General features: G+C 41.9%; 2 protein-coding genes across 2 annotated transcripts in view; both read right to left on the bottom strand.

Moving 5' to 3' along the window:
• The window catches only part of CDC5L (cell division cycle 5 like), a 34324-nt gene extending 20542 nt beyond the window's left edge, over positions 1-13782 (bottom strand). Inside the window, exons 1-10 of the mRNA XM_080587428.1 lie at positions 13603-13782; positions 9957-10060; positions 8837-8998; positions 8121-8248; positions 7180-7279; positions 6716-6934; positions 5578-5722; positions 4919-5107; positions 3897-4045; positions 1142-1304 (exon numbers count right to left, since the gene is read on the bottom strand). Of these exons, the coding sequence (XP_080443554.1) occupies positions 1142-1304; positions 3897-4045; positions 4919-5107; positions 5578-5722; positions 6716-6934; positions 7180-7279; positions 8121-8248; positions 8837-8998; positions 9957-10060; positions 13603-13647 (1404 nt within the window). The 5' untranslated portion in view covers positions 13648-13782. The remainder of the gene's footprint in view (positions 1-1141; positions 1305-3896; positions 4046-4918; positions 5108-5577; positions 5723-6715; positions 6935-7179; positions 7280-8120; positions 8249-8836; positions 8999-9956; positions 10061-13602) is intronic.
• A 1835-nt stretch (positions 13783-15617) lies between these two features.
• Positions 15618-22482, bottom strand: LOC308193146 (uncharacterized protein). The gene is made up of 3 exons (XM_080587427.1): positions 22199-22482; positions 21162-21788; positions 15618-20359 (listed from the first exon to the last, which is right to left on the bottom strand). The coding sequence occupies exons 1-3, from the start codon at positions 22338-22340 to the stop codon at positions 17757-17759; spliced, it is 3372 nt and encodes a 1123-aa protein (XP_080443553.1). The 5' UTR covers positions 22341-22482; the 3' UTR covers positions 15618-17756.
• Positions 22483-26307: the final 3825 nt, after the last annotated feature.

A 26307-nucleotide genomic window follows, 5' to 3' on the forward strand; every position in this document is an offset into this window, starting at 1 on the left:
TCAGCTTTCTTAAAGACAGATAATGAAACCTTCAAACAGGCTGAAATACGCAAAACAACAGCTTGGCACCTTCCCCTCCCAGTAGTGTCAGTACAACTGTGGAGACTCACATAATTGCCTTTCAAAAAATTGAAAATATGTGAAAATGGAATGGACATGGGACTATTTGTAAGGCTAACTAGAACTTTTCTCACAGCAGTTGCTCACACACCTGTGGATTGTTGCACAGTACAAAAATGACATAAACACCACCAGATCTGGAAGGCAATGGAGTCCATAAGGAAACTGAACTCCCTGTTTTCCTTCTTATGACAAAAAGGCTAAGATAGAACCAAAATACATGTAAGGACATCAAATAAGCCTTGTCCTTCAAGCTAAGAGAAATTCTGAACTAAAGGAGTTATTTCTGTAAGAAGAACATGCCGAAAACTTGAAGAGGATATTCTTAGCTAGGCATAAAAAGAAACGTGTCAATAGCTCTGGTGGGAGATACCCAAAGCCACAGTTAGGGCTACAGAATCAGCCACATAAAAGGAGTTCCCAGGGCGCTACCCATTAGTTATACGCCCTTTTTATACCAAGTCTAATTGGCAGGATACATCTGGCTGAATCTTCAGGAACATAAACATCTCTTGCCAAAGGTGATGAGAGAATCACGATGGACTCAGATTACCGAACATCTCAAAACCGAGTGCTCCTCATGGCAAAAATTAAACTCCTTCAGCTCAATATTGTCAACGAGACAGACTGATTAAAAGGCCCTATAGGTAAACTGGAAACCCAGGATGATGAGGAATTTGAGGGCTGAGTAGGACTGCAAGAAAACTAAATCTTCAGATATACTTCCTGCTCAGCTTCAAAGATACAAGACTGAAACTTAACTATGTCTTCTTTCATGAATAATTCTGGTGTGCTTTCACTGAGCACAGTCAAAGCTGTTTTAACTGGCAATATTTCTGTTCTTTCAAATAAATTCTTGACATTATGACAATGCAAAGATTTGATTTTATCAGGTGAGAAGTACAGACCTGTAGACAAATGGTAGAGATAACACTTGTTACAAAGTTCTGGTCAGAAGATGAGAAATTAAAAACCTAAAAGTTAACAGAGCATTCACCTCCACTCCTTATATAGTTCTTACCAGCTGTTTGGCATAAGATGGGTCACTGTAGTCTGCCATTCCCTCTTCTGGGTTGATGTTCAATTTATCACGTAATGGAGTTCTACCAGGAGTTGTACCAACCACAGGCTTAGGAGTTAGTCCTCCACGAGGAGTTAAGCCTTCTTGTCCTTGAGAAGGTGTTCTAGAAGAAGTGCAAATACAATTTTGAGTTATTTTTTTCCCCAAAATATTTTTACTTTCAAACATCTGAGTGCTGCAAAAAATTACACAATACGATTAACGCATTCAAGCCAGTCCACGTGTGTGAGACTGTGAAAACATAATATGCAATTAAAAGAATCAAATAAATTGTTTAAACCTATCAAAGTGTACCCAAGGACCTTTCAGTCTGAAACCTAGGCACATCAATACACTAAGAGAAGTTTCAGGAACTACATCAACTCCCAGTGCTGCTTAATCTTTTAAGAGATTACCCAGTCACCAGTCACTATTCTGGGATACAGCAGTCAGGATTTAATTGCAACCTCTGACATCCCTACCACCTGGGGCAAGTCATTCACTCTGAATTCAGATGGCTTAACAGCTGTCCCATCTTACAACCTAATGAATTGCTCTGAAGATGCCTCTTTCATTGATTATTGAAGGAATAATTATATTATACTTAATTACTTTTTAACACCCAAGGTTGGGGAAGATGGATTAAGTTTTAGACTCTGGAGGCCTCAATTTCTTCTTCTCTAGACTGACAAGAAATAGTGTTCTCCATCCCAATAACCTACTACACGAAAGATTGTGACTGTATCCAAGGCCATGTCTGCACACCTTACAAGTTTTCTCTTAGCAACACAGTGTGAGAAACAAAAAATAAAAAATAAAAAAAGGTTAAGACACTGTTAAACATCCCAAAGAAAACAGGTTCAGGAAGGGGTAAAATCGGTACAAAAAAGCCTACGTTATGGTACTCATCTACACTTAAGTAAACACGTTCAGGTAGCAATGAAACCTGAATGTGCTGTAGAAAATAATGCTGGCAAACTGAACAAGATGATTTAATACATTATTTCCACTACTAGTCACTGTAATTCTGCAGTGCCAGTAAGATGCCATAATAGTGGATAAACTGTTGCATACGAGGCCTGACATGCTCTGCTTGTCCTCTTCTAAGGGACACCACAGTGCCTTATTAACTGGGCATGGCTGTGAGTGGCCAGTGAAAATTTCCTTTCACTTGAGGCTGTTCAAACTTCTGTGAGTGAACTCTTTTAGAATAACAAATGCAACCAATAACATTTGCAGGATGACACCCACAAAAAAGGAGAAGAAAAATCAGTTTTGTGTTTTCAAATGACTGCTCACAGGATATATTTACTTTGTTGATTATAATAGCAAAAAAAAAGCTTTATGCTAAATTTTCAGGAGAAACAATTTCTAGACAAGTGGATTGCCTTTTTTCCAGTTGTCTTAGTTATATACAGTGTTTAAAGACCCATTAAATTTTTCAACAGGTTAAGATTCAACCTTTTAATTCTTACTACTACAACCTGACAAAATCTAATGGAAGGCAACAACTTCCATAAGGAGCTTCATCAAAATATTACAGATTTCATGACACCGTAGGAAAAAAAGATGTACCTAAATACTTCCTCTATTTGCCATTAGACAATGGCTCTACTTTACTACTCCAACTGCTTAAAAAGTTAGAGCTTCCTTTTATTTACTGTTAACTTAGCGGATTTTTTTTTCCCTCTCAAGGTCTTAGATTTTCAAACTGATACGGAACTATGAATTATAGCAAGCCAAACGGACACAAAGCTACCATACTTACAGGGGCACATCTGAACTTCAGAAGCTAAGAACACACACAGAAATACCCAAACCTCACACCGCAGAAGACAAACAGACCCAAAAAATAATCAGAACGTCTTTAGATTTTGTTTTTTTGATATAAAATAACCCAAATGAGCAGCCGGATCACTCCAGGCCAAACCCTATATTCATTCTGCACTCCACTGACTCCAACAGGTCATTTGTGTAGATCCAATTAAAAGAGCATGGCTTTTGCATACAACTTTTAAATAACAAAATAAAGCTGCTTTTGAAAAGCTGCCATAAAGGTCCCTTTTATTTCATTCTCCGCTTTTCCTAATGGCATGGTACAAGTATAAATAGAAGCTAAGTTGAAAAATTTGACAGACAAAACGTACAAAGTGTAATATTTTTTAGCTCTATGCTATTTGGCTTTTGTGGGATATATATTTATTCAGGACCCACTCTAAGAGTTAAACTAACAATTCCACACTATTTAGATTGGCAGTATAAGAAATATTTTATTTTGGATATATATGGCTTATAAAATATTTACCCCAGCTTTTCAAAAGTTCCAAGTGGGTTTGGCTAAGGGACCTCCCACACCTTCAGCTCAGAGGTAATACTTTGGAAAGGCTAGAATCCACACGCAGAATGACATGCCATCTCACTATTTATACTCCTGTATTACTCCAGTATAACTTATATTGCTCCAGACCGCAGAAGACCTCACGTTGGACCAAAATTCCATCAAACTATACAAATACAGATGAAGATAATGTGGCTGAGCTTGCAAAAGACACAGAAAAGGAGAAAGTTGTTCAACAAGAGACTGAAATAAAAGGGAGTTAGAATTTGTTTTGCAGCACTGGTCATATCCTATTACTTCACACACTGACAGCCACTTCCTCCACTCCATCAGATACGTGCTCAGCCAAGCACCCATTACAACAACACTTTTTTTTACCTGAAGGGCGTGGAAAGCACAGTATTTGGAGTCTGAACAACCTGCCTCTGGGGGGTTACCCCTGAAAAGTCACTTTCATGCAGGGGTGTGTTAAGACCTCCTTTCAGGGGGGTATCCACATTGGTGAGAGCCATCAGGTTCTGTGCTTCCTGTGGAACAGACAACACAGACAACATGTTACTAAGACTTTCAGAGTCACTCTGCTATACGTTTCACAGATTCAGTAGCAATAACAACAGCTGAAGGGTTATTTGAATATCAGTTTGTAGAAAATGTTTAACCCTTTTTAACATCAATACACTGGTTATTTACAAACCCTCCAGTTCTGCTGAAAATGATTTTAATCTTCATTGCCGGTCATATACGTTATCCATTGGAATTGCAAAAATGAGTGGGTTGACTAATGTTTCAAATTCCTTAGGTTTGGCAAGATTCATTAGTGACTGAACACTCAAGTCATTATCAACGTGTTCTTTTATTTTTTTACAAAATAGCTGCAATGATTTCATTTAGCCATTTCCCCCCACACAACAAAACATCACCTGGTGCTACCAGTTTTTAAAAGAACTCAGACATTCACACAATCAGTGCAACACGGATGTAATTCAGAGTTGCAAAGCTAGGGTTTTTGAGAATCCCCATCTTAAGTGTTTTTAAGCAAATAAAGTGCTAGACAAATATTATTTTATTGTTTTAGTTAATTACTTTTGGTTAACTGAAAAACAAAAGCTGGATAGCAAAACTAAGTTGCAAAGAACATAAAATAAATTGTTTCAAGGATGTGAGTTACACAAATTATACAAGGCACCAGGAGAATGGTCAAAGCTAAACTTGCTAACAAACAACTGATCAGATAGAAGTGGGTCTGCATCTATGCCTTTCAGTGTGTCCTGCAGAGCACGCACCAGTTCAAACCCCAGTAACACACAACATGTAAGGAATGCTTTGATGGTACTTACATCTTTTATTCAGCCGACCACTGCACTAAACCCACAAGATTATTCTGTACGTTTATACTCTACCTGCAGGATCCTGTCTTGTGCTGCTGGGGTTTTCGGAGTCCTCAGGGCTATGCTGTTGTTGGTCACGTTGTATTCAGACAGCAGAGTGCTGGAAGCTGAGTTTGTAATTCCGGATTCCTCAGCAGTCTGGCGTGCAATCTCACTCGCCTGGCCTACTTTTACAACTTCTTCAAGTTCTGTGTCAGATATCTGTAAAAGGAAAACAACCAAAAACGCATTATCTTTAGAAAAACAAAATGCTTGTCGTACATCAGGAGGTTCTTGACATTTGTTTTAAAAGCACTACAGAACAGTCTCCTCACACCATTCCCCCTTCCCAGGTGTGTACATTAGTGCCACCTGCATGCTGAAACCAGCTAAAGAAAAAACCACCAGTTTCTAAAATATCATGGTCACAAGATATACCCTATTCCCATGTACAGAAGGCTCAAACACATAATACAATGCATCTCCCTTGACATTTCCCAACTCCACTTGAAAAAAAACCACTCCAAGATCAATCTTCCACCTAGGCCTATGGGTTTTGATCAGATTATGTCTTCCTGAAAAGAGAAAATCCCAAGGTATAGTAAGATAAGTATGATCACAAGATCCAACTGACAGAAACTGTTGATTGGCACTGGCCTTTTAAGTTGTTTATTGATCAATGCGCTGTTTACCTGAGGTGCTGGAAGCACTAATTTACTTCTTTTTTTTGTGAATTCTGACACTCCACTGGTCTGTAGAATAGCTGAAGGCAAGTCCGATTCTTTTTTCCGTTTCATATGCTGTTTGTCTTTTTTGCGCTCTCTTCCCTCCCTTTCACTGTTAATACAGACAAGAGAATCATTTCAGAACAACTACAAAGTAAAACAAACAAAGAACAAAAAGCCTGCACCCTAGCAAAAGCTGGATATGCTGAAATAAAGCATGTTTTGGGAAGAGTGAACTGACTTGTGGTGTAGAAGTTAACTGACTGGATACGGTCTACAGCTATTGCTGCAAGAACCTACAACAACAGAGTGTAATGTAATTGTATGATTAAATATGTGCCATACTGCTGCTGCTGAAGACGTGCCTTTGACTTCTCAACTGAGCGTTTGGGGGTTTGTGGCAGGGGAAGAAATTAAGCATTTAAGGAAAATTCTACTTAAGACTATTGATTGAATTATTACACTGTTTTCCTATCAAGAGTACTACTGCAACAAATACAAGTTACTCCTGTAAGCAACATTAATAATGTTTTGACTTGGAGAAAGGACTGCAAATATTATGAGTAAATCTACTTCTACAAGAAAATGAACCTCAAACTCAAGATTTCCATATAAAGAGCACCAATGTCTATAAGGTCGTCTATTCGCATGGAGAAAATGTTAATAAGATCTTTTAGAAAGATTTAAAAAAAAAATCTTTTTTTTTTCTGCACAAAAAAGTGCAGAAAAAGACCTGCACTAACATCTGCCACATGGAAAACACAACCCCTGCCCAAGTTCTATTTCAGACACTTCCAGGACCTAACAAATTTCATTATTTTTTATTGTATTTATCTTTATATACTTATATATATGCCAAATACATGCTTATATATGTATGTATAACATATGAATATTGTTTATAAATTTATATACTTTTGACTATATATTTTGTTTTGTATAAATGTTATATATGATTTATTAATATATAATGTACATAAAAATATATAAGCACATACATATGTATATAAACACATAAGCATACATATATACACACATATTTTTTGTGTGTTTGTTGGTTTTTCCCCCAATATACTGTTCCCTCCCTAATATAACACATACTTACGATCTTAATTCTCCATCCAGGTCTTGCTGACGTAGCTTTCTGAAATCTGCATCCAGAATCTGGTAGTTTTCCTCTGATGTATCATAAAAACCAGGCGCGGGTTTCTTTTCAAAGGGAATTTCCGCATTATAATCCACACCTCTCTTCTTTTTCCTTTTTTTCTGTATCTCAATCCCAGCAGCTCGAAGTTCTCGTCTCTTCTGAAGAGCAGCAAGCCGTCTAAAGAAACAGTAATACTGTGATTTGAAGTGCCTACCCATAGGTGGCTCCTCTATCCCAAGAGCTGGTTCTATAATCAATTGCTGGTGTGATAGCACTGCATGTATGCATACAATGTGAGTTCTTCTCATAGATAGCTATGAAAAAGTCCAATTCTGTGACGACTTAAGCGTGACTATATACATTTTATATGCTCCAGAGTCCAGAAAAGAAGCCCCAGCATCTGAAGCTAAGCACAAGCTTACCTAGCTTCTTCCAACTGCTTCTCTCTCGCTTTTCTTTTCGCCTTCTTTCCCTGCGTATTAGCCAGACGAGCTCTAGCTTCAGACAGCATTTCAAGTTCATCTGCAAGCGCGTAGATAAATACAACATACTTAAAAATAGCAGTAAGAGGAAATGTGACATTAGGATCAGAAAGCAATCTTTAAAAGGTAAATGAATCAATGTTTTCACAGGCATTGTGCATGATCGCTAAACTTCAGTTTTCTCCAAGTTGCTCCAAATATATTTTCTAATTAGCCTGATGAAGCAAATATTTCAAGTTAAAATGCCTACTGCTAAAAATAATTCAACTAATTTCTACAGCAAATCAAAATATATTTAGAAAGTGGCAAACTGACTGCACTAACAAAATGAAATAACTTCATTTGCATCTAGATCCATGAGTACTGTATTGGTTAACTGGTTAATATCATTTACACCTAGATCCAAGGGTGATATATTTGTGAACCTGTGACTGTTCAAAACCACCACTGGCCCATTCATACAATTTTATCAATGTGCAATTCTTAGTTCCTAAAACTGTAATGTGCAAGGAAAAAAAGCCATGCACTGTTGTGCTTCAGTAGGGATTTGACCAGGAGGTATCAGCTGGTGGAAAAAGATGAAGATACAGAAATAACGATTATCATGAACAGAGCAGTCGTTGAAGCAACAAAGAGGCACTCAAGGCAAGAGATGACAAAAACAAATGAGAAGGTCGTAAGCCTACCAAGAAGAGGAAGAGAAGATTGAAAAACTAGAACCAATTGACTAGACAGATGAATAAGATAAAACGTGAAAAAGAAAAAAATGATCTCTTTAATTAAAAATAAGACAAAAAAACTCCCAGCGTACAGAAGCTGAGCAAAAAGAAAAACCAAAGACATCAGATTTCTGTTAAAAACAGTGAACAAATTCTTCTTGCCTTCATCCATATCGATAGGATCTGGCCTGGCTGGTTTGGTTTCTGGATTTGGATCAATTTCTCCGGGTTTAAGTTTCCGAGGATCGTCAGCAGTTTCTTCCTCATTGTCTCTCTGAGCAGCTTTGTCCCTAAAAACACATTGCATGTATGTCAGAACTGGCTTTGTATTCCCGCAGGTGCATAACAACCACCCCTTTCTTAAATCTCCCCCAAAACAGATGAAAAATTAATGTATTCCCGCAGGTGCATAACTACCACCCCTTTCTTAAATCTCCCCCAAAACAGATGAAAAATTAAGCTTGTACCATGTATTGTAATTAAACTTGTCATATAATTAATAATTGCAGGAAAGATTTAGGAACACGGCAAATGTAGATAAATAATGTTAAATGAGATGAGAGATAAAGGAACCAACACAGCGTTATATTACAGCAATAAAATATTATATAAAATACAATACTGACAAAGCCGATGGTAGACAACTCGGCTCCAGTAACCTTTAACAATGAGGACAAGAAATCAAACCTCATGAAAAAAAAACACTTGAGATGCTTCTTTCTTGAAGTTAGACATATTAACTGAAAAGAAACAGTCCTTAAGGGCTTGCTTACAAAAGGACGGTCAACTTCAGCACCATGGGAGAAGCAAATGACATCAACACAACAAACTCTGCACATTTTCCTGCAATGCATCTCCAGCAAAGCACGGTAACTCACAGCAGAAATTCATAGTGCTCCAAACACTGTGCAGCAGTTCTCCCGATAATTGGGGCAATGGTTCTCCACTGGGTTGGCATTAGCTTGGCCAGGTGCAACAGTTTCTCCTCTTCCTCCCGTGACCACTCTGTCTTTTTGATGCTCGGGTCTAGCCATTCGTACCTGTTCAAAAGTGAAAAAAACAAAATGAGGGACAATTCCAAGTTACCCACTGATTTGTCCTGAATTAATTCACAGCAGTGTTTCCCCAACACAATGAGATTTCAAAATCTTGTCACGCATATTTCACACTAGTTTTTTTTCTGTACAAAAGGAGGTATTACTACACGGTATTTTTATAAAAAATGGATTTTAGCTTTAAAATGTATTTTTAATCCGTTAATACAGACATTGACTCTTAGTCCATTTCCCTGTTCTATTCTGACAAAGTAAGGAGCCAGAAAATTAACTTAGAAAAAGAAAGAAAGTTAAAAATCACAACCAAAGTTAACAGAAATAGACTCATTTGGTCTAGCTTTCAATGACTGTTTCACTCACCTTTAACTGTGACAATTTATGCAAAAGTATTCCAATAAATACGTGTACTACTTCAGAAACTAAGTCAGATCAGTTGGATTTTGAAATGGGTTCATGCTGCACCTATTTGCATCAGTTTTAGGCTTCCGATTTTTGACATAAACTGAAATTTCACAGTGCAGTTTCTAAGCATTCATCCTCAAGCCAAAACTGTCATTGTCAGAAAATTATCTGAAAGAGAGTTTAGTACCTGACAATTGGACTCGATGATCCTTGTGGGTCCCTTCCAACTCAGGATATTCCAATGATTCTAATTTTACTTCATTGGAAATATGTGTTTTCATTTAAAATGTGTAATACGGAGGGAAAAAAAAATTGTGTACACACTTACATGGTCCTGCATTTGCTGACAGTCACTGACAAAGTGAACATTTAAACTTTTGTTCCCATTAGTGTCAATCAACAGTAATTTGTAATATCAACAATAACAGAATCAAACAATCTTAAACTATTGTTCCATTCTGGACATAAATTCATCTGCAGTAGCTTTAAATTGCCACTAATTATGAACCTCATATTCCGAGTCATGACATTTGTCACTTACCATCTGGCTTTGCACTGCTTTGCTGATTTCCTGTGCAATAAGGAAGCAATACGAGACCACTGGTTTTTGCCATATTTCATCACAGCTGCTTTCAGAATTTCATCCTTAAAACAAAAACAATTTATATTGTTATGGATCGTGAGCACTCACAAAGCAGCAAGGCTGAGCTGAAGCAGCCAACACAGTGGGTTTCGTGTAGTTGGCTGACCCAGCGCAAACAGCATCGCTGCTGCTTTTCCACATTTTACTCTCCGGATGAATGAGGATTTGCATTCCAAAGGCCACAGAAATCAATACAAGGGATGAAAAAGACAAGAGATGATTACTGGGCCCTACTTCACAGGCCTGACAGAGTTCCAAAATGATTTGTTTCACTGCTCTCTTTATGCACTTCTTTTTAAAGGTTCTGCATGTCTTCCTTGAGAACAACAATAAAGAGGTAGAGAAGTGTTGGTCCATTTGGTGATGGCACAACATTTGGAAAAAAACAGATACCTCTGGGTGGCTTTTTTTAAATAAATTTTTTTTTAAATAAAAATTTTTTCTCTTTTTTTGCAGAGGTTGATGCAAATGGAATCTATCAATTGAATATGCTGTTATGTATAGATATGCTTCATGAAAATGAAGAAACTTTGTACTAAGTTTCTCTTTTCCAAGTAAATCTCAAAATACATCACTTCAATGTTTAGAGTGTTACACCCAGAAGTGGTGATCCTGAAGCCCATAAACTTCTGGGGAAAAATAAATGGATTCAGCTTGGGAGCCAGGCTGCTCATATCCAACAAACTGCTGGCAGAATTCTGGATTTTACAGTGTTGGGTACCTCCTTTTGCTTTGAACTTTTCATCTAACAAATAATTTTTACATTCCATAAGTCCCTCTCTCCCTTTCCCCAGATAAGCGGATTCGCGATTTTTGATGTCCTCAAAGGTCAGAAAGCAGAATTTTCAATGCCTCAAAGCTATTCTTATAGCCTTGTCCACCACAGATGTTTCTCTTCTATATCCCAGTAAGTACTCGTAGTTGTGTTCTGCATCTGTTCAGCTGCACGATGCAGATGCGAGCCATCAAGGACGGATCCTCTGTCCAGCACAGACAGCTCTCAGAGCACACAACAGCTGCAAATAAACTGATCAGGAGCTCTGGCTTGAGCTGCTACCCAAAACAATTCACGTCATTTGTATTAAAAGCGCAGCATTACCGCAATGTCTCTAGATCCTCTCTTGTTTTTTGAATTTTACTTGGTGTTATGTGGCATGCTGCTGCCATACTGATGACATTAGCAGGCTTTTTGCAGGCAATCAGTCGCTTTCCTGATGACCTGGTATCCACTAATACCACTTTGAACATCTGTAACACTGTACATATAATTGAAATATTAATTTTAAAAAATAAATAAAACACTAAAATGAGCTATTTCATCTCTGATTAAAAAAAAAAAAACGGGGAAACAATGATCTATGGAACCTACTGCTGTTTCTTTTAATAATCACCACAGTTAGTCAATAATGGCTGAATAATGGCCCAGGGTAAGCGCACACGGCTATTCCTGTCCTCTGCTGGCCTCCAGCTGTAGCAGCCTCCTGACACAGAGCTGGTATAGCACAACGGCTTCAAAGCACATAAAGTACACAATATAGTTATTTTCTGATAATTTTTCTCACTGTTTTCTGGAACTGTGTACATGTCTAGTGTTCAGAGTACACAGCGGCACAGTTCTGGATTTTACAGTGCAGGGCACCTCCTTTCACTTTGAACACGCCACCTAATAAATACATTTCACAGTCTTCATTTTTTGTTACTATATTTCTTCCTAACTATCACTTGCAGTTCTGAAAGCACAAGATGTCAAAAATGGGAGAGAGTTTTGTTGGTTTTGGAGGGCATTTTGCTGTTTTTCATTTTCCTGAGAGAGACACAGATTCCTGGGTACAAGACACTCAGGGCTGCAGCTGGAGATCCCATACACATCTGCACCAATTCCACCTGAAGGGGTCTTCATGGGGAAGAGATTCTCACGCCCTTGCTTTCCCAGGGAACAAAACCCCTCCCTGTGCAGTACAGAACACGCTACTCTAGGGCCATCTTTCTTACGCCCATTTACCGGGCCTGTTTAGGCTGGAAAAGATTAGACTGTGGGGAGACCTCATCAATGTGTATAAATATCTGAGGGGAGGGTGTCAAGAGGATGGTGCCGGTCTCTTTTCAGTTGTCTCTTGTAGTAGCGTTCAGTGACAGGACAAGAGGCAACAGGCACAAACTGAAGCACAGGAGGTTCTGGCCCAATATGAGGGGGCACTTCTTTACTGTGAGGGTGACAGAGCACTGGGACAGGCTGCCCAGAGAGGCTGTCCAGTCTCTTTCTCTGGAGATATTCAAAACCCGCCTGGATGCCATCTTGCATGACATGCTCTAGGTGATCCTGCTTGGCAGGGAAGTTGGACCAGATGATCTTCAGAGGTCACAGAATGGCCAAGGTTGGAAGGGAACTCCAGAGATCATCTAGTCCACCCCCCTGCTCAAGCAGGGTCACCTGGAGCATGTTACACCCAATACCCCTTGTATTTATACCAATTGTATTTATTACCCTTGTATTTATACCCATTATCCTTCGTCCTATTACAGGCCACCAGTGAGAAGAGTTTGGACCCATCCTCTTTACATGGTCCCCTCAGATATTTATAGAGGTTGACAGGATCCCCTCTCAACCTCCACTAAGCTAAACAGGCGCAGCTCACTTAGTCTTTCCTCATAGTACAGATGCTCCAATCCCTTAATTGTCTTTGTAGCTCTATGCTGGACTCTCTCTAGAAGTTCTACATTCCTCTTGTATTGGGGAGCCCAGAACTGCACACAACACTCCAGGTGTGGTCTCACCAGTGCTGAGTAGAGGGGGAGGATCACCTCCCTTGACCTGCTGTCCACACTGCTCCTGACGGGGAGCCCATTGGCCTTCTTAGCAACAAGGGCACACTGCTGGCTCGTGGTTAACTTGTTGTCCACTAGGACCCCAAAGGCCCTCTCTGCAGAGCTACTCTCCAGCAGGTCACCCCGCAGCCTGCACTGGTGCTTGGGGTTATACCTCTCCACGTGCAGGACCCTGCACTTGCCCTTGCTGAACCTCAGGAGGTTGCCCTCCAACCTCAGCCATTCTGTGATCTCTGAAGACAACGTAGCCCACATACATCCCTCAGCTACTGTGGGGGTGGCTCATCTGTGGAGCAAAGGTGAGCCTACGCACAGCTGAGCTTCCTCTGCTCCCCAGCACGCAGCCTTCAGGAGGGCTACGAAGGTGGTGAAGGGTCTGGAGGGGAAGGCGTGTGAGGAACAGCTGAGGTGCCTGGGTTTGTTCAGCCCAGAGCAGAGCAGGCCGAGGGGAGGCCTCATGGCGGCCTGCGGCTCCCTCACGAGGGGAGCGGAGGGGCAGGCGCTGAGCTCTGCTCTCTGGGCCCATCCAAGCAGCACCACTCCCTCCCCCGCCTCCATGTTGCGCACCACGTGACCAGCCCCCCCCGCGCCTGCGCGCCCCCCGCCCGCGCCTGCGCAGTGCTGCCGGGCAGCCCCTCCCCCACACCGCTGAGGGCTGAGCCGTGAGGGGTGGCGGGGGGGGCGGTTGGGGGGGGGGTTAAAGCAAACCGGGCCCTACCTCGGTGTTCCGCCACACGCCGCCCTTAATCATAATCCGCGGCATTTTGGCGGCGAAGGGGCTCGAGGGGCTTAGCGGAGAAACGGGCGGCGGGAGGCCGGCAGCGGCTGCGGCGGGGCCGGGCCTGCACCCAGCGCAGGCGCCGCTCGCGTTCTGCGCAGGCGCGGAGCGGGGAGGGCGGGGGCGGTGCGGCGGAGGGGCTTGCGCATGCGCGTAGTGGCGGGAGGGGAGAGGGGAGTTGCTGCCCGGCGCATGCGCACAGCGGTGCCCCCCCCCTCCCCGTGAGGAGGGGGGCTGCGCTCTGGCGCCCCTGAGGGAAGTCGAAGGGGGGTGGGGGGGGTGCTTCAGCCGTTCGCGGCGGTTTGTTTTCTCTTGTCCTTTCTTTTTCCTCTCCTAAATAAATAGATAAATAAATAATAATTAAAAAAGAAGGCGTACGGGAAGGTCGTCAGCTCTCAAAGGATAAATTCCTTAAGTTCTGTCAAGTTCCCGAAGGGACAAAAAGAAAAAGGGGGGGAAGGAAGGAGGCTGCAGGTGGCCGGGTTTCACCGACATTTACGGTGTAGGAGCAATCTGAAAAAAAAAAAAAAACCACCACAAAACCAAACCAAACCAAACCAACCCCTATTTACATTGACACACTGTAACCAAAACAAAAATTGAGGTAGTAAGGCATGGTGGCATTCAGATTTTAACTGCTATTAAATCTTGCATTTTGGCTTCTGATCCCTTTCCTCATGTCTCTGTTCTGCCATCGTCCTTCACTCGAGTTTTTGTAACCACATCACTTCATCCAAATCAAGTTTCTGTCCCCAAAGCAACCCCTACAGCCCGTTCCCACTGCAACAGGGGGACCAAGTCCCACATCCCTGACTTCTCTTCTGCCTGTCAGCCTCTCAGACTTCTACCACAGCCCCAGATGTGAATTTTGTGGGGAAAATGTGTCATGGACAGGAGAAAATGCAGATCCTGCTGACGTCAGGGCAGTCCCTGCTGTCCCCCCCTCATAGGTTTGGAGCTATACTTCTTTCCTCACGCTCCAGGCAAGTATTCTTGCTGCCTTCTTCCCCAAATTAATTTCTGTCAATAAATCCCCACACAAAGGAAATTATTAAAAACAAAGTAAAACGTATGCAAAGTGGTTCTAGGTGGCTGCTGTATTATCCTTGTAGATATCCTTCTATCCTGGCTAGAAAGGCTTTCAAACCCTCCAGAAGGGCTTATATTAGCCCATTGGAAAAGTTGCTTTACCAACAAGTCCACGGAGAAGGATGGTTTCTTTCCCAGATTACAGATAACAATGCTTGCAGGAGCAACTGAAGGAAGTTCCAGTATCCCAAGGGTTACAGTAAATGGGGTTTCATCAGTCACTAGTGGGCTCCCCAGGGCTCCATTTCATGCCCAATTCTCTTCAACGTTTATATAAATAATCTGGACGCAGGACTCAAGTAAATACTTGAGTAAGTACTAAGTAAATTTGCAGAAGATACTAAATCAGGAGAAGCCGTTGAAGAGAGGCCTTGCAGAGATCTTGACAAATTAGAGCTGGGCAATCACCAATGGCATGAAGTTCAACCAGAGCAAGGGCCAGATTCTGCAACTGGAACTGGGCAGCTCTGGTTGTACATACAGACTGGGAGAGGAGAGGCTGGAGAGCAGCATGCGGAAAGGGATCGGGGGGGTTCTGGCCGACAGCAAGTTGGATCTGAGCCAGTGGCATGTCCTGGCAGCTAGGAGGGCCAGAAAATTAAGCAAATCTTTTGAACCAAATAGAAAACTTCACAGGATGCCTTAGGAGAGGATCAGCTTTAAAAAAAAAAAAAATCTGGAAGGACACCTTTAGGTAGAATAATAGCAATAATAATTAAAAACAAACAAAAAAAACCAACATGAACAGCCAATGTCCTTATTTTAAAATGAATATGCCTTTGCGTTCAAATACCTCTGACTTGGCAGACAGATTCATTTTCAATACCCAAACGTCCAGTGCACTGCATCAAGAACAGAGGGGAAGCTCAGGAGTCATGAAACACTTTATTGATTCTTTTATTAGAGGTAATCACCTGGAATATTTTTTTTTTTTTTTTTTTTACAAACTCAAGTTCCATCTGAAAATGTCTTCTACTCCTTACTTGCAACTAAAAGAAACTTCTGCTGCTAGCGAGCCCTTTTTAGAAAAATGTCTTTAGCAAATTTATCACCCTTAAATCGGTCTCCTTCTTCTCTGTTGTACAACATACTTTTTAATAATTATTCTTCACCTTCAGCTTTCCTAGTCTCATATAATGTATCGGCTGCAATTCTCTTTACCATTTTTTGTTTCTTTTCTGCATGCGTTCTTTTGAATTTTTCAAGTGATCAGAACCATACAGTAATCCAGGTAAAAATTCCTGCACGATACCATTAATATTTCCCAGAAACATTTATATTATTCACATTAGGATAGATTAGGATTCTTCTTTCTCACAAGTGCATCAGCTGGATAGCTCTATCATTTTAAAATCTGAATCCTTCTCTTGTTTCCAAATAGTGCTTTCCCAGCTTATAGTAAAGACATCTGCAACCACTAGGGTTCACAGCCACAGATACTGACTTGTCTGACTACTGAAACTCAAGAGAACTAGATCACGTAATAAATACCTTTGTTGGTCTGGCCTTAAATAAGTGAATCAATTCATGAGCTTCCATCCACTCTTGTAAAATTGTTTCCCTGTGTCACCAGAAAGCCTCTTCAATACACTATCTGTATTTAGGAAGAACAGCATAAACTTGAGCGAAGTAAAATAGCAGTGGCAATTTCATGTTTACATCCTCTAAATTAAACTGCAGGCTTACTCTGCTGTTTTGTGGTCTGAGCTGTACCATCAGGGAAAATTAGTATTATCCCTTTGCAATTTGTTTTCTTTCCTTACACAAGGGAGTAACACCGCTTTTATAAATCCCACTGAACATACGGTCAGTGCTGTCCACACAGGAGCTTCTATCACCATATAGTTCTGGAGCACAAGTGTTCATCTAGATTTGAACGCAGAGTAGAAGAAACATCCATCTCAGTCTTCACCATACTACATATAAGTGCCATTTGGGGGGCATAGTAGTTCTTCCATGTGGTAATATGTGCACAATAAAGCTCTTTAACAAAATAAGTTTTACAGTTCAAGCTAGGTGCTAAGGTTTGCAACGTAAGCAGTATTTTTTTGCAATGTGTCAGCAAATAATTAAATCACCAGAAAGGTTCTTTGAAAAGAATATTACCTATTCTGCAAAACAGAGCACAGCTAACTACCAGCCTGAGAAAAGAGAAGGCATTTTATACTGAAGTAACATTAGCCATCTACATAAAGCTTGTGAAGATTAACTTAAGGATTCTTAGGATCATAAAATATCTCATTAAGGATATTACTACTTCTGTGAGACTACTCAGAGAATTACCTGGAGTAACTGCAGACTCAATGAGCTACCTACTAAACTTTTTACATATACACACATGTACAGAAAACACTTTCGTATCCCATTTAACCTGTGATGGGATAAAATTCACGTACCTCTAATTTTACAAGACGCTAACTTGTCTTGCAGGTGTTACAGGAGAACCTGCTAGCAGGGAATGCAACTTACAGCAGATGGGAGTAAGCCTCCAAACATACTGATGATTCGTAACTGAAAAATTATTACTATACAACAGAATGTACACTTCCATCCCTCCCTTTAAACATCCTTTTAGTTAGGTTGTTTTTTTTTTTTAAAAAAAAAAAGAAAATATATGGAGCAAAATAACTGTTCACACTGACGAATACAGGCCAAACCATAGCTCTGACCTCTTGGAATATAAAGGTTACACAGGCATGAAGAGGCACCTCCAAGCTCTTCTTCAGCACAGCCTACACTAGAAATTGAAGGTCCCAGCAGAACCTGAAGCAAAGAAACATCCTGGGTTTCACTCTCTTGACCAAAACACTGCATGCACCCATTACCAGCCAGCATTTCGAGTACAGCAGAGGAATGTACAACAACGAACAACTGCAAGACGTGTACAGTTCTCAAGACCTGAGTGCCAGCTTGCAAATCCCAAGCTTATCTACCACGGTCACGTTGTTGGTTATGTTCTTCGAGAAGCTTTTTGGCAGACACCACCACATTACAGAGATGTAACGCTACACTTGTACTTTTTTTTTGTGTGCTTTCATGTGCTTTTGGAAAGCTCTTTTATCTACTGTGGAAAAGTCACACTTTCTGCAGTACAACTTCAAGTGAGTCAGCACGTGGCGCTTCAGGTGGCTCGACGTGCGGAAAGCGACACCACACTGCATGCACTTGAACGGCTTCTCCCCTGTATGAATTCTCAGGTGCTGCTTGAAGTTGCTGTTGCGGACCGTGGTATAGCCACACTCCTCACACGTGTACGTTTTGACAGGGAGAGGCGTTTGTTCGTAGAGACAGACAGCAGAGGAGCTTTCACTAACCGAGTGCAAAGCCAGATGCCGTTTCAAGGACAGCCATTTGTCTGTGGAATAGTCACACTTCCTGCACTTGAGGTGCTCCGTATTAAAATGCATTATTTTGTGTCGCTTCAGGTGACTGGAGGTACGGAACTTCTTCTGGCAAACGCTGCAGCTGTACGGTTTCTCACCTGTGTGAGTCCTTATGTGTAGTTTAAGGTTGCTTAAAACGTAAGTAGCATACTCACACTCCGCACACTGATAGAACTGGGGCTCACTCTGTGCTAGTGAATAATTTTTTTCATCCCTCTGGATAACTGTCTGCTCTCCATAGACTTCTGAACCAAACATGGAATGGACAGCACTTGAACCCTCTGTAGAACCAAAATCTCTTTCTGGACACAGACCTACGTGCATTTCAGGATGAAATCCAAGATTCTCCTCCAAACGGCTATCCATGTAGAGGCAAGTGCCAAATTCATACTGATTCTCTACATGAAGAAGCCTGTGTCTCTGCAAATGGTTTGAAGTTTTAAATGTCTTATTGCATTCCTGACACACAAATGGTCCTTCATCTGTGTGCATTTTGAGGTGCACCTTAAAGTTGCTACGAACAGCAGTAGCATAGTCACAGTATTGGCACCTGTACGTTTTATACATAGACAAACTGGAAGGCCACGTATCCTCAGATGTATAATATGCAGCATCTTCATCATCATCTTCAGCTTGCCAGTCACCATCTTTGACTTGCCACTCAGAGGAATCCGGGCTGAACAGAGGGTCTTCTTTGCAAACTACAGCGTCCATTTCGTATGAATCCAGGACTTCTGATCTACTCCCAAAAATAGGTAAAGTATTGCTTCCATGGCTGCTTTCAGGAAATATGTTTCCAGAGTACATTTTCTTATCGTCCTGCTCATCGTCTGCCTGCTCAAAGTCTACTTCCGAAGCCAGCATTTTACACAATCCCCCAGTGAGGCTATTATCTTTATCAGAGAGAGAAACACGGTCCTGGGAATCGCTGTCAAATTCACACGCTTCGTTTTTATATTCGTTGCTCTGATTCGTATAACCATTATCAGTCACCTTAAACTGTTCGTGAAATTTCTTATGAAAGCTGAGATGTCCTCTTGTATAAAACACGATGTTACACTCATCACACGTGTAACTCTTAGAAGGTCTTCGACTTCTCTTTCTCTCATGTACAAAGTCGAGTTGCGGTCCTTGACACGTTCCTTCGCCTGCGTGTAATCTTCTGTGCCTCTTTAACCCACTGGTGCTCGTGAATGCTGACTGGCAGAACTCACAGGAGTAGGGCTTAGCCCCTGTATGTATGTAGCTATGCCTCACCATGCTTGCAAAATACAACGAGAAAAAGGTACAGAACCTGCACTTGTACAGCTTATACCCAGCGTGCCAGTACATGTGATTTAACATGTAGGATAAGCTAATGCAGGAGTAATCACACTGGGGACACTGGTAAGGTGGTCTCTCTTTATGTCCCTTCATGTGATGAATAAAAATCCTGGGATTTGATGAACCAAAAAGACAAAGTCTGCAGGAAAAAATAACTGGAACGCCCAGAGATGTAAAGTCCCTTTCAATTTTGATGAAAAACTTCTTGTATTTACTTTCTTTTTTCTTGGTCTCTGATTTTCTTTCTTCAATTCTTCTTTGCCTAACTTTTCTAGCATTCATTCTATTTTTTCTCACCTTTCGCAACCTAGTCATTTTCTTATGAAACTTAATGTGATTCTTCAGGTTGACAGAAAAGAAGAAGGTTCTTTTACAAAAGCAGCATTTATGAATTTTTTTATCTTTATGAGCTGAATGAACGTGTCTCTTCAGAAGTGCAGCGCATTTATATACAGAACTACAAAACCTGCATTTCCAATTTATTTTTTCATGCTTATTTATGGAACAAGATGCTTCAGAAAAAGGTTTGATGTTCAGACTATTACTGGGCCATGCTAAACCTTCTTGCTGGCCTTGTATTTCATTTGGGCTTTCATGAGGAGAAACAATATACTGTTGCTGATGTCTTTTTTTAGAAAATGGTGTTAATGACTTATAAATATGCTCTTCGGTAGCACTTGATTCAGCAGAAATAGAAGCATTCATCTCCAAGTCCCCTGTATCTTTTAACAATTCTTCTGAAGTAGGGGAATATCTATTTGCAAACAGAGCAGAATGACTCTGGGTAGGTTCCGGTTCTTCTTTCAAGCTATGTTCCAAAACTGAACTCGGCGCTTCAAATTTGCCGCTCTTACTTGTTTTGTTGTCAGCTTCATTACTTCCGTTCATTGAAGAATCAGTATCTATGGGGATAAAAACAGTCATATGCATGACATTCACACAACAACCGATGTTCATAATTAATTGGTAGTAATAACCCCCAATACCCTAATGTATATCACCTTGCTATACATGCCCTTCACTTAGGAAAACATTTTCCTATCCCTACTTCCCTCCTAATGTCTCTGCCCATTTGCCCCCACCCTTCCTCCAATATTTAAATCACGTTTTAAGAGAAGAAATCCTTGTTGGATTCTTATTGGAAAGAAATCCTTTTCACTTCATCTTTTCACTCTTTGTTTCCTCAGGAGCTCTGAATTTCACAAGACAAGTGTAATCTATGCAGATTTTACGCAGAGCTTTATGCCAGAATTGCTGTAAAGCACCGCCACCGAACTGCACTAGGGCTCAGTTCTTCAGATGGCAACTTGCACAGTGCATGCATGATGTCCCTTTTGCTATCCTGTCTGCCAGGAGTGCAAGTAGTCTTGCTACTCCTTTATGCCTTTCTAGTACCTGAGAGAAAAATAAAATGTACCCTGAGTTTATATTTTCAGATCTTTTTCCCCTAGTCACAGGCAGCCCTTTCACAAAGCACAGCAGAGTGAAACAGTACCAATTTCTTGGTGTTCCACTATTTTTCACATTAGTCCATGAAAGAACTACACATACTTCAGTCTCTTTCTGCTGCATGTAATAAAAATCTATATTAGAAATATTAATCTAAAATAAATGATTTTGGATTATTCCTGTTTTCCCACCTATTTCAGGCTTGATATTTACTGGATGTCTTCAACCACTGCGCTAATCTTATTAACCAGTTACCTTCCACTTTAACAGTTGCCTCCATCTCCGTGGGGATTTCCAGCTGTTTCTCCTGGCTTCCAGCAGAAAGAACATTTGCAACATCAGCATGTTCTTCTTCATCTTTGCACACTACTGCTAAAATCATCTGTTCACCCGTGTTGATGGTCACATCCCTACCCTCACTGTCGGCTGCTGCTAAGAGAGGAATCTTCTGACAAGTGTCATTATCAACACATTCCTTCCTGTCACTGGTTTCATTTATCTCATCAAGGTCTGCTTTCAAAGGTGATGTTGGCAATACATTTTGATTGCACTTATCTTTGCTTGCATCACACTGATCACTTAGGGATAACATCAATTCATTACACAAACTCTCATCAACCCGTTTTTCTTCAGAGTATTTCACACAATCATCCTTATCTGCAGCAATCTCTTTTCCTTCCGAAACGCTTAAACCACTACTGGCATCTGAAGGCGCTGTGTTGCTTTCTAGGAGAATGTTGGTACTGAAGCCTGCCTCCTGATTATCCTCCATCTTCAGCTCAGGAACAGTCACTGTTTGCTCCTCGGTCTCATTACAGAGACAGTCATCATCACTCAGCACAAGGATCGTAATTGGGAGCATGATTTCAAAGACATCCGACTCTGAGGAGAAAAACACACTGCATTAAGACTACTTATGAAAAAAAATTAAATGATTTTCATGGAGCAGATCTCCACGCTGCAGCCCCCCCGTGGAGGAGCCCCCGGTGGAGCAGGTGGATGTGGCCTGGAGGAGGCTGCGGCCCATGGAGAGCCCCCGCAGGAGCAGGCCCCGGGCCGGAGCTGCAGCCCGTGGAGAGGAGCCCACGCAGGAGCAGGGGGTCTGGGGGGAGCTGCCGCCCGTGGGGGCCCCGTGCTGGAGCAGCTTGTGCCTGACAGACCGTCAGCGGCGCGCTGCGCATGCGCGCTCCCGTACCGCCGCCATATTGCGTCCCCCCTCTCCCGTCCCCTCAGCCCAGCGCGGCCCGCCCCGCGCCGCCAGCCGCTCCGCACCCCCCCTACACAGCATGTACCGCTCTCCGCCGCCGGACTCAGCCCCGCCGGGCCCAGCCCCGCCAGCTCCCCCGCCATCTCCGGACCCAACCCGGGCCCAGCCCGCTCCGCGCTACCAGCGAGCAAACCCTGCTCGGCCTCCACAACGGCCCGACTGCGCATGCGCACAGCCCAGAGTGGTGCCGCTCGGCGCGCAGTTTCTGAGAGGGGAGGGGGAGGAGGTCGGGGGCGGCATCGTCTGATTGGAGGGAGCCGCGTGGGGGCGTGGCCTCAAGGGCGAGGCGTGGGGTCGGTTGGGGGCGTGGCCTGGATTTGGGGGCGTGGCCTGCGTGTGGCGGGCTGCCCGCCTCCCTGAGGGGGCTGCGGCCCGTCACTAAGATGGCTCCCTGAGGGGTTGGGTGCTGGGCGCTGCCCGCCCGCCGGCAGTTCAAACGTTTTGTAACGTCAGCCCCCATCCGTTCTGTGAGAAAAGGCAGCAAAGGAAATAAATTGAGCTAAAAAGCGGTTCAGTAGTGAAATTGGTCGTTTTTACCCTAAAAAGGCTGATAACGTATCAACTGATCCCATGAGCATTTGCCCTAAAAATATTGATAACGTTATCTATTGGTCTCGTGAGCTCTCAGGTGCTGCTGGCAGCAAACTCTCAGTTCCTTGTAAATGCTAGCAGGTACATACTGTGCAGACTGATTTTCCTGTACATATTGGCATGCTGGTAGCCTTTATTTTAGAAGCCCTCACTTTTAAAACAAGATGGCTCTTCCTGAACACAGGGCTGCAGCCTCCTGTTAACAAATGGTGAGATGAAACTCCAGTTCAGGTAACAACAAATGGCTGAAATGCCTGCTTTTCTCCAGCCATTGCAGGCAATATTCCAACCTATAGGTTCAGTCTGTGCGGTGCAGGTGGCATGGCTATATTTTCAAATACAAGCAACAAAGCCTCTAGGCAGAAACTTTATCAAAAACAAACGAGAAAACTCCTACTTGATTTAGGCAAAGTTGAGAGGAATATTGCCTTCTGTGTTTCAACTCTCAAGGAATTAGGGAATCTCTTACATAATTAGGAAGTTTGTGAGAAGCAGCTGCCAGGATGGGCTGGATGTCTGTCCTGGACTTTTGCTTGTCACAGCAATCCATAGAACAATCTTGTTTTCTTCCTATGGGGAAAAACAATCAAAAAATAGTACCAGAGTCCTCCTGCCAGAACTGGCTGAATCGCCACAAGAGGGCTCTGCAGCCACGAGTTCAGTCTAAGGCTCTGCAACGAAAAAAAATAAAAATACATGGGAGATCGCAAATAATCCTGTCCCAGTTTAGCCAGTACAGAACACCTCCTGTGGAAAGGGAGGCAGATAAGATCTGAATTTCAAATAGAAAATAAGGAGGAAAAATACATCACATCAGTTGTGATTATCAAAGCCAAAAGGTAATATCCCACACATTTGTTGTTCTCATTAGCAGGTGTCTCAAAATGCACAAAACCCAGCTATGAAAAAGAGACTAACCTGCAGGAAATCTACTGTGAATAAGATTACTTTTTGGGCTATGAGTCATGTCTGAATCCTCAGTGATGTGTATGTACACTGATATCTCACAGTGATTTGTGCGTCTCAGACATTTGCTGAATCGTTTTTCCTGAGCTTATTCCAGACTTGCATTTTAAAAGCACAGTGGTTAACAGCTGAAAGGGATATTCGTCACAACACAGACAGCTGATGCTTCTTGTAACCTGGGTCTGCATCTGAGGTAAAGAAGAAAATGAAAAAACAACTTAATTGGGAATATTCTGGTTTACATATTCACCCTGAAGGGAGATTGATACCTATTTCCATTCTTAATTTTTTAAGCAAAGAGGAGGTGGGATACATGCGGCCCTCTGCTTTTGTATTTGTTTGCGTAACACCTTGCTTTGCGGAGCACAGTCTGATTACAGCAGACTGTGACTGCTGCTGCTGTCTAAGCACTATTATTGCCCTATTGTTGCATATGCCACCTCCTATTTCCTGCTCCTGTTTCCATTTCTAGGAGTGGCTGTGTGTTGTTAGCACTCACAAAGGTACCTGCCCAACCTGCCATTTGTGAATGCTGGCAGGTGGCAACTACGAGTCTCTTCCTAGGCATTAAAAGGTACTGTTTTAAACCTCAAGACAAATGTGGTCAGCTGTAGGCACTTTCAGATCGTCATCAGGCCATGGACATCAACTGCTCCTGGAGTAATTTCAGAAATTTTGGGGGTTGACACGTAACAAAAATAAATAAATAAAATCAAGCTTGAAATATCTTTATTGAGCAAAAAGCCTGAAACCCTAGGGATAAAAGATAAAGTCACTTTCAGAGTAAGAAAAGTCAGACAATTGTTCCTAGCAAAGTAATGTAAGGGCAGTTATGGTCTGGCAATTAGAGCAGGAAAAGGGGAAGCTGCATAAAAATACATCTGGGGAAAAAAATAAATAATAAAGACTGGATGATTTGGGAAAGAAATCATTCGTCTAGCAGCTAATGAAAAGAGGGAAAAATTCTCCCTAGAAGGGTTGGTCAGCACACTATTGGCTGTTTGAGGACTGTGAGGTAGGACTAACAGCTTTCAGGGATCCAGGATGTTGTAATAACAAACTGAGACTTAGTAACTAAATAGATTCATTTATTGTAAAACCTGCTGAGTTGTTTTTCTCTTTTTCAAACTTTTTTTTTTTTTCTTCTCCTCCAAACAGCCTCACTAAACTCTGTTCCAGAGGGAAGAGAAGAAAACACGTAGTGAGGAGCTAGTCATTGGCAAAGAAATGAGCAACACTTAGGGACAGGGCCTTCTAACACCAAATGCCCACAGAGAGATGCAGCAGGGAATCGAAGTCACGTTAAGCCCCAGTGCACTCTTCACAGAATCATGGAATGGATGAGGTTGGAAGGGACCTCTGGAGATCAACTGGTCCAACCCCCTGCTCAAGCAGGCACCCCTAGAGCATGTGGATGTGCCTGATGATCAAAGGGGAGATGGGAAAAGGAGCTGTGCTGGGAGGAGCTCAGTGCCAGCACACTGGACAATATAGCTGTCAAACTAAGTCTCCCCTGAGCACATGTAAACTGATTTTTCCAGGGGCTCAGCTATGTCATGTTTTGGAGAACATCATGAAAACAGCCAAAGAAACAACATTGTCCCCAAGGTCACAATGTGGCTACATTTCATGTTTCTGCTTCAAAGCACAGACATGCTAAAGCTTTTCAGCAGTAGTGTAGGGCTGATTAGATTATTATTATTATTATTTTTAATACACAAAATAAGGTACTTCTCAATATTGATCTTAGAAATAACTAAATAGTGTTAAGTGAGACTTTCAAAAAAAAATATAAATGTGAAGTAAATGTGGTAAAGGAAATTTCAACTTGAAAGTTAAAGGTTAGCAAGATTTTACTGTGGAAATTGTGAGGAAATCTTACTATAGGATATTGGTATCTCTGCCTATGGTAATAATTTGAAAACCAAATACTAAAACACTGACAGTTTAACAGAGAGTAATGAGCCATCACTTGTCAAAAATAATATCGTAGGAAAAGGTCAGCTGTTTTGAAAACAAATTCCTGTGGATTGACAAGGTTAATCATAAAAATAAGTGTACTACTGCTTAATTGTCAGTTGCCGGGTACTCCACAACTGAAGGAAAGTATGTTTGTTTAAGGGAAAGAATTCAGTGATTTACCATCTGTTTGAAGTTTTCTGCGGTGGAGCATGAGAGACGAAAAGACACGTTTTACAGACAAGATGCAGCCCGCTTTGTGGGTGGAGTTCAGGTCATCATTAAGGCACGCTGAGGCCCAGTCCAGCTGTCTGCACAGTGGTGCCTTGAGCTGTTTGAGAAGCCCTCCTCCCGGTGCCGGTCTTTAGTGTCATACTGGCCAGCCTTGTGACAATGTCTCCCCCATCCTAGGACATTTGAAATACTTGGGCATTTAAAATGGTGCTAGAAGCTCTTGTATGAACTGGCTCAAGTCTTTAAAAGGAGATTGAGCTACAGAGCTCAATCGCATGTGCTGCACCACACGTCTACAGGTATACCTGATGTCTAAGCTCCTATTTATAGGCAGCAAACCCCGTGGAATAATTCAGCCAATCAGTCACTACAGACGTGGTTCAG

The sequence above is a fragment of the Anser brachyrhynchus genome, assembly GCF_964034855.1.
Source record: "Anser brachyrhynchus genome assembly, chromosome: 3".
Lineage (NCBI taxonomy): Eukaryota > Metazoa > Chordata > Aves > Anseriformes > Anatidae > Anser > Anser brachyrhynchus.

Coding starts and splice junctions, on each gene's coding strand:
- LOC308193146 (XM_080587427.1), bottom strand. CDS start 22,340: ATGCGCAGTCGGGCCGTTGTGGAGGCCGAGCAGGGTTTGCTCGCTGGT. Junction 21,789..22,198: donor GAGTCCGGCGGCGGAGAGCG/GTACATGCTGTG, acceptor TTTTCTCCTCAG/AGTCGGATGTCTTTGAAATC. Junction 20,360..21,161: donor GGCAACTGTTAAAGTGGAAG/GTAACTGGTTAA, acceptor TTATCCCCATAG/ATACTGATTCTTCAATGAAC.